We start from the raw sequence: 8,048 nt of genomic DNA on the forward strand, positions 1-8,048 counted from the left end.
GGGATATGGTATTGTATAGAGGTAGCAGTCATTTATCAATATTCACGGAGCCATAAAGGTAAGTGTCAAAAGGCTTTATGAGTTTATGGCATTTAAGTTCAAGTCCTATTGCGTTGAACCGTGTAATACCACCTTTAATGGACCTTTAAAGGCCAAGCATGCATGTGTTTCACAGTACGTGTGACTTGATCATATATGTTTGTCTAAAACGAGAGCCGATACTCACGTGTATATAAAAGAAGTAGCAGTTTCATTTTTGTTCCCTTGGTGTCTCCAGCTGAACATACATCGTGTTCCCGGGTTTAACATATGACAAGACCTATAATAAGTACAATTGCAGGTCTAACTTTAATCTGGTGACCAAGAATATGTTTTTATTTTTTACTCCGATAGAGTGAAAATAAACAGCTAGAGCTAAGAGGGTTGAAGAGAAAGAAGTGGTTGATATTTTACTATAAGCGGTATCGCGCAATTAAATATGATCTGACTATCAAAGGAGATTATTTCAATTTGATGGCACAACTATAAAGCACGATCGAGTGTAAAAGTTTATTCATGCGCTGCTTTAAATGTTTCGATCAGTTTTTTTTTAAAAGAAAGAATAAGTAAAGATGAATAAACTACATTTGTGAAGAAAAATTATTTTATTGTCTGCAACTTCATTATAACTTCATTATGAATTGTTGCAAAAATCCCAAATGTTATTCACTTAATAAATATTGCAATAATTAATTTTGAAAATTCTAGTGTTTTTTTTGTAAAGGTAATTGTTATACATTGAAATTTTGATGCAAAATTGGTATTCAGGTCCAAAAGATTTACGACTTTCATAGTTCGAAGTAGTTTAAGTAGAATGCATCAGAAGTAAAAAAAAATTAGCTTACACCACCCCATTGTTGCAAGAGGGGTTTCCTGGTGTACCGCGGTCTGTACAAAATCATTGGCATTTCGCGGAGTTTTCTTAATCATTTGAATTCTTCTTTCAGTATCAGCAAGCGTCTCACAACTGTACAGCAGCATGAGGACTTCAAGGGAGTTGTACGGCTTGTACTTGGTGGTAACCCGTTGGTTGTTGCTGTTCAGCCCAGTCATTGTTGCTGTCGCTTTTGCGATCCTGATTAGGATGTTCACCCTGCAGCTTCCATCTTTGGAAAGGATGGCACCCTACTTTCCGTTGTTTCTCTCTTCGAGTTTTACTCTGTTCATACATATGTCTGCTTTGCCATGTCTGAGGGTGCTAACTATGGCTTTGCTCAAGTCAGTGCTGGTGTCCATCCCGTATGCATTCGCGATGTTTGTCAGTCTGCAAGGTTCTGCAAATCGCTGAACTAAACGCCACAAAGAAACTTGGTTCCTCAGATAACATTGTTTATTGTTAGATCGACATACCATAGCTATTTGTGCTGTGATACCAACCACTACTCCAAGGACAGCGTGGACAATGACTTTCAAGTTAACGTTTCTGGCAAAAGTTTCTGGATGTTTTCATCTGTTTGTTATTACTGTTTGAATTGAATTATTTGCACTTCCGGGCACAACAGGGCAAAACAACTGTAGATATATTTTTCAAAGTGTAAGTTTGTTTAATTAGTTTAGTTAAATGTAACGTTAATGTAGGACTAGCTGTGCGCCTGACACAAACAGTTGTTTTTACCCCAACCACACCTTCGTGTTTTCTCTCATTGAATATGCTTTTAATTGATTGCAACAGATTCACGTGTACACCGACTGAATTTCATTCATACAAAAATATGTATTTGCTCAAAATATCTTAACTTTAACAGTACAACTGAAGTAATTTTAAAGAATGAGAACTGTAACAACGGCATTCATATCAGTTTTAGATAAAATATCAGTTTATATTTATGTGTATGAACTTTATTATTCATTGAAGTTTTATTCCAAATCCGGAAATTACTCGCAATAACCATGGAAATGTAATCATTTTTCCAGTTCTGCTATTGCGTGTCGTGTTTAGCCCGAATTGTGGCATTCACATTGTTGATAATTTGACTGCAGGTCGCCAGGACACGAGGTCTCTTCCCACGTCACCTCTGGATTGTCCCAGTGAAGCGCCTCGACCTGACCAACCTGGTCCTGCAGGTCAAAGTGGACTTCGTATCCATGGCTGTTCACATGACCTGTTTATAAAGAATAGTTTTAGGTAAGGAACAATCTGAAGAATAAAAGAGAACTTTCTCTCCTACCCCACACGCACGCACGCACATTCTAAGTTATCTTCCTTTTCTGTCCTTTTTGACAGTCGCACGATACAACATCCATAAAGTCTCTCTCTCATTCATAATCTCTCTCACTCACAAAGAGAGATTGCGTGGTGGTGAGAGAGGAGAAAGACTGTCGACATCATAAACCATCTAAGACTTCCAAGTTTTATGAGTCCTTAAATTTCTTGTTTTGGGATATCAGATCATGAAATCCGTCCTTTCTTCGTTTCCAAAAGCTTTTTTTTTTAAAACAGGAACCGCCATAATGTAATACAGTCATAATGTACGGACAGACTGAAGTACTGTTATACATTACCTGTTCCTGGGGCGCCACTAATACCACACCACTCCTCGTTGCCGTTAATAGGGCAGGCGTTGGTCACCTGGAAAACGACGGGGTTGTGGTTTGGAGGTGCGTTGCCCTTACCAGGCACAAAACCACCTACAACCAAACGGCTGACCTTCAAATTTACTTACACTTAAAAAGGTAAGTACATTGAACATGATTTTTTTAGTTAGAAACAGAGTAAAATTATAATTATATATTCGTTGTTTTAAAAGTAAAATTCAGTTTTGGTGCATGTGACATTTGGATATAAATCGCATTAGAGCAGGTAGTACAATAATCTATAAAGTATAGCAGTTAACGAGTAGATGTTAAAACTACATGTATCAATCTCCATTTAGATACAGAAGAACAATTTCAGTACACACTTTTCAAAGTGAGTTTGTATAAACCACTAAAAAAAACCTAATTTAAATTAAAGAATAAAAAAAACTGGAATGAGTTCATGAAATCAAGCACAAAAACTAGACTAAAATAGAGGATTAGAAACAGAAAGGAAAGACAACATCAAAACCGAATGTGTTGAAAAAAAGACAACTGTTTCTCTCACCTGTCGGGGTCAGTTTGACACATTTTCCACAATTTCTTCCGCACCACAGACTGCTACCGCCGCCGTCGAAGTATCTTTCTGATGGGGCTGTCACGTGTTTCTGGATATTCCAGGGAAAAGGTGTGTCTGATCCTTTTTGTCCACAGCCACAGGCACCTTTGTGGCCGTCAACATAGCGCGTGGTGCTGGCGCACGGCTTGCCGTTGAAGCGTCTGACGCCGCGTGAGTCTGGCTGACACAACTGTGCCGCCTCCAACAACGGAACTGTCGACATTTAATGGGAATACTCCAGCATAAGTCAATTCATCGTTGAACAAGAAGCAAGAATAATACATGGAACACCTTTGTCACCATAACTGCGAATCCATATCTCTGTATTAACGCAAAAACATGAAATTCGGGTTGATAGTGTGAAAGATTGGATTCAGATGGTGTGTTGATGGCTGGAAGCTCAAAGACTGCTGTTACCGGTCTCTCTACTGACTGTTCTCTGCCTACTTTAACTCCTTTGTGCTATTGAAATATTTTAGGAACCATTTCTTAGAAAAATTAACACAGTGAAAGGGGTCCTTGACCACTTCCGTGTCTGGCCCTACTTCTCTAAAGTTTCTTTTATGGAGTTTCTGTCTGTCACTCAATCTCGTGAATATTATCGTTTTACAGTTTATTATCGAAGAACATCAGTGTTGGCGCCGGTGAACTCAGGAATTATTAACGTATGTCAACAATTGCTTTCCTATCTGAGATACCAGAAAAATCCTGTGCTTCACTAACTACACAACCACCTGGCTGACCACAATGTACTAATGGAGACTTGAATCTGCTTTCATTTCACTGCAATGCTTCCTATACTCTGTTGTCCACTTGCAACAGGAATCGCATTTCAGTGCTGTCTATATTTTATTTGTTGGCTAAACCCCTCAATTCTTCTCTATCAAGCCAATGTTTTCTTCGCACTTGCTGGCACCATCATGAAATGGTTTGAATCCTTCCTGACAGACCGAAGCTAGTCCTGATTATTAAAGGCCTCTCAGACAGTGCATCATGCCTCCAACTTCTCTTTTTTGGGCTTATTTGGTTCACCATGTCCGTCTCGCCCCTGGGCCCTGCCTTTTGTGATCTTTAACGTCTCACTCCCAAAATGGATGACTTTAACGGGTTTAGCTTCTTGTTCCAAGAAGGAAGATGATATAAGGAGTAGTTGATAGCTATAGTAGAAGTAGTAGAAATATACTTGCAAGGCATCGGCGAAGTTGTTTTGATCCTTTTCGTCTACTATACTGTATTTAATGGTCAGTTGAGTGTGTATATTCCAAATAATGACCATATTTACTGCGTTTTATCTCGATAGGAATTTATAGTTGATATTTAATACATTTTGCGCAATATAAGAAATAATCTGTTTCATTTGTTTCTTATCGCAGATTAGACATCTGCTAACGGGTGGCGTGCAAGGCAGCAGAGTATGGACTGCGACTTCGTAAATCCTACTGCCTAAAGCAATGTATCACTTGATTTCTGATTTATCTGGTGAGTTTAAAAAGAACATAACAGAAATATAATTCACTGAACTAATGAGCTTCAGTGCGCAGAAGTGTTTGGACAAAACAACGAGAGCAAAACAACAAGTAGCAAACCTGCAGGGAAAATCCGTTCATGACAAAGATTCAAAAATAAAGAAAATTAAGTTTGGTAGAAGACAGTAAGTGCAAAAGCAATTTTTAGCAAAAATAAATGCATAAAAAAAGCATTTACAAAGAAGTACCCAGACACGGACAACTATTTTGTGGAAGGCAAGACTAACCTGCAAGACAAAGAAGGTAAAACAGCTTCATTTCCACCCAGTATCTCTGACTGACTCTCGACTGTCGGTTCCTCCTTTTAATATCTGTCAGAGTCCCAGAAATCCACCTCTTATCACATGGCGTTTTCGTAATCAGAAAAATACAAATAAATAAGAAGCAGATTAGAATAGAAAGGAGTGGTGCGACATTTCTCTCATAAGGAAAGAAAAATAATGAGAGAAATAAAATACGAATTTTGTTCAACGACATATGATCTGGTCAATATACTGGCACAATATACACATAATAAAAATTATATCTAATTTTTTAAATCCCAGATATTTCAAGCAGTTCCAGAATAGGTCAGTCGTGTTTCAAGATATCGGTAGGTATTGCTCTATATTTAAACCACGTTAAAATTCAACATGTAAGAAATCTGTGCTTATCATGATTGCTGATATGAACCTGGACAAACAAGCTGAAGTTTCTGTCAGTCTAAACTCTAATTGTTCCTTAATATGAGTGTCATGGACAAGTTCTCTCTAGAACTGCTACTACTCCTCTCTCTTCTTTTGTGTCTTGATTATTATATTCTGCCAAGATCTTTCTGTTGATTATTTTTTAGTTAACTGTTCGTCGTTTCTGTCTCTCTTTCGTACTTCGTCCTCATCATTCATGTACTGTGTATTGTCTTAGTTTTATGTCAAACGCTTACGTTAAGTTATTTTTCCCTTTATGTAAAGTACACATTTATTGTTATTCGACTAAATGAGAACATGGTTTTCGACTACATAAAGAAACTATAACACGAATTCATAGAATAAAGAATAAGGCTTTGCGCTTAGTGTCTCACCACAAACACAAACGCAAAGTGTGGCTTATCTCTGCCGTCATGTTGCGCGTGACAACTTTTATTTTATTTTATTTTATTTTTTCCTTTGTTTCCTTTTATTCTAGTGGCAAGTTGAACTGCCACGATGTATTACACTTATAATCATAATGCACATGAACAGATTGAAGTACTGTTATACATTTCTTGCTCCTGGGGCGCCATTAATAACAGAGACGCACGACGACGTCAGCAAGAAACGGACGATGAAAGCCTCACTGAGACAGAGATTGTGGTACATGACTTAGAGATAATCAAGATGACAGTACTTTGTACGATCAGGGCTGTGACAATGATCTGTTTACCATGAGAGATACACAAATAACCAGTCGACAGTCTTGATGTCAGTCTGCTCTGTGTTGCAAAGATGCATTCAGTCCTTTTCAGCCTGCAAGCGACCTCATCCTCTCGAAAACGGAATAAATATTTTCTGCTTCATCTACTATAAACTTTAAAGCCCCATGGTTTGTGTTGTACCATTGGCCTCACTTTAGCACAACTGATTACAAAACATTGTTTTGTGTGCATACAAGCAGCTCATGTTGGTAGAAAAGCTCATCGGGTGTTTATGTAGACAGATTTCCACAACTGAGAGAAAGAAATATTCAGCTGCCACCAGAAGTCTTCTGCACATCGTGTTGCTGTCGTTGACAAGATGGCAAGAGAATCAGGGATTTCAGTTAATGGTCGAATTTCTACCCTGTATCAATGTCAACAGCAGCAACATCAAGTCTCATGAATGAAATGACAAGCCTTGTATTCCTGCTTCGTTTGGCGCTTCCTCTTTGTGGTCCTAATATCCTGTAGACGTCCATGATTTTGCTGTGGAGGTAATACAGCTTGTCTCCTCTTGTCCTGGAGTGGTAGATCTAAGCGCACGCGCAAGGACGAAAGAGCGTGAATGACGTCAGCTTTTCTGAACGCATGATGTAAAAAAGATGTGTGACGCGGAGAGAACGGTTGGCCGGTCGTGAGAAGGATGTTGGTGAGCAGACGGTAAAAGAAAAAATACAGGAGGAACTGTGAGGAATGTCTGGTGTGTCCCCCAGAAACCACGATTTGCAGTAAGTTTCACTTATATCTTTTGAGATGAAGGATTCGTTTGTCCCCAGAAACGACGATTCATGGCAAGTGTCGTCATGGCAAGTGTCGTCATAACGTTGAGAGAGTAAGCGCGAGAGACTGATCGAGGACGTTCGAATTGTGAGGGAAGAGTATCAGTTCTGACTGCTCTGAGTGAACGGAGGATTGATATACTGATATAGACATGTTTCAAGATAAGTTTGAGATGGTAGTTAGGACTTTTTATATGTAATTTTATTTTGTTTAGTAAAAGTAGGCAGATCTGTTCAGCCAAGTCATTTTTTTATTTGTGTGGAAGAACACGTATTTGTCTGACCCCGTGAGTGTGTTTAGAAGGAAGGGAGCAAGAGTAGTAGGGATGCAAACTTTGTTTGTTTGTTCTGGGACACCACTCTCCATTTATGTGATGGCGATGCATTTATCTTCAAACTCTAAACATTTGTAAAAATTCTAATGACTAGTGCTATCAACTATTTTCCAAAATCTTGGTGGGGTAAAAATATCTCTTCCGTTCTCGAGATATAAGTCACAATAAACCGAAAGAAGTCAAAACTACGACGTCATCTTTGTACTTACACGTAGTCTGAGACTTTGACAACGTCAGCGCTGCCTTGTACAATCTGAAATCTGAAAGGTTGTATTTCAGCCTGATGGCTTTACTCGCACATTTTCTCATAAATGGATCTGTTATCATATATTAAAACCTCAGGATGTTCAGTAGCCGAAGGAGACAATGTTCCAGAGAACGACAGAATTTCATAGACCTGACGATCCGGATTCTGCACGCCTCGAGTTTGGTTCTTCATATGGTCGTCGAGTGAAGTTGGCCTCCCTCCTCCCAAAGCCAAACATCTTTCTGAGAGAAACTGTTCTGAAATGGTGCAATATTGTGTGTGGGGCACTCACGGAAAGATGGGTCTACTTCTCAGAGCGAACTTTGCCTGTTATTCCTCCCACACTCAGTATAGCTAAGCTGTGGTTGGTTATCTAAGCCTTAAAATGGAAGTAAACATTAATGTGTTTTGTGCAGAGAGTCCTGTCCTTTGATTAAAGTCTGTTCTCACATTACTGTTTCTCTTCCCTTCGCTGGTTATGAATGCAATCAAAGAACAAAGAACCTCAAGTGCGCAGCAGCAAGTACAAACAGAAAAGTATGTAGACGATTCAAAAC

General features: G+C 38.9%; 1 protein-coding gene across 1 annotated transcript; it reads right to left on the reverse strand.

Moving 5' to 3' along the window:
- Positions 1 to 1,856: 1,856 nt before the first annotated feature.
- Positions 1,857 to 5,082, reverse strand: LOC112571024 (endoglucanase-like). Its single transcript, XM_025249803.1, has 4 exons — positions 4,926 to 5,082; positions 3,122 to 3,385; positions 2,542 to 2,667; positions 1,857 to 2,141 (listed from the first exon to the last, which is right to left on the reverse strand). Exons 1-4 carry the CDS (start codon positions 4,954 to 4,956, stop codon positions 1,975 to 1,977), a joined length of 588 nt encoding a protein of 195 aa, XP_025105588.1. The 5' UTR covers positions 4,957 to 5,082; the 3' UTR covers positions 1,857 to 1,974.
- Between the last annotated feature and the right edge of the window lie 2,966 nt (positions 5,083 to 8,048).

Source organism: Pomacea canaliculata, linkage group LG8 (assembly GCF_003073045.1).
Source record: "Pomacea canaliculata isolate SZHN2017 linkage group LG8, ASM307304v1, whole genome shotgun sequence".
Taxonomy (NCBI): domain Eukaryota; kingdom Metazoa; phylum Mollusca; class Gastropoda; order Architaenioglossa; family Ampullariidae; genus Pomacea; species Pomacea canaliculata.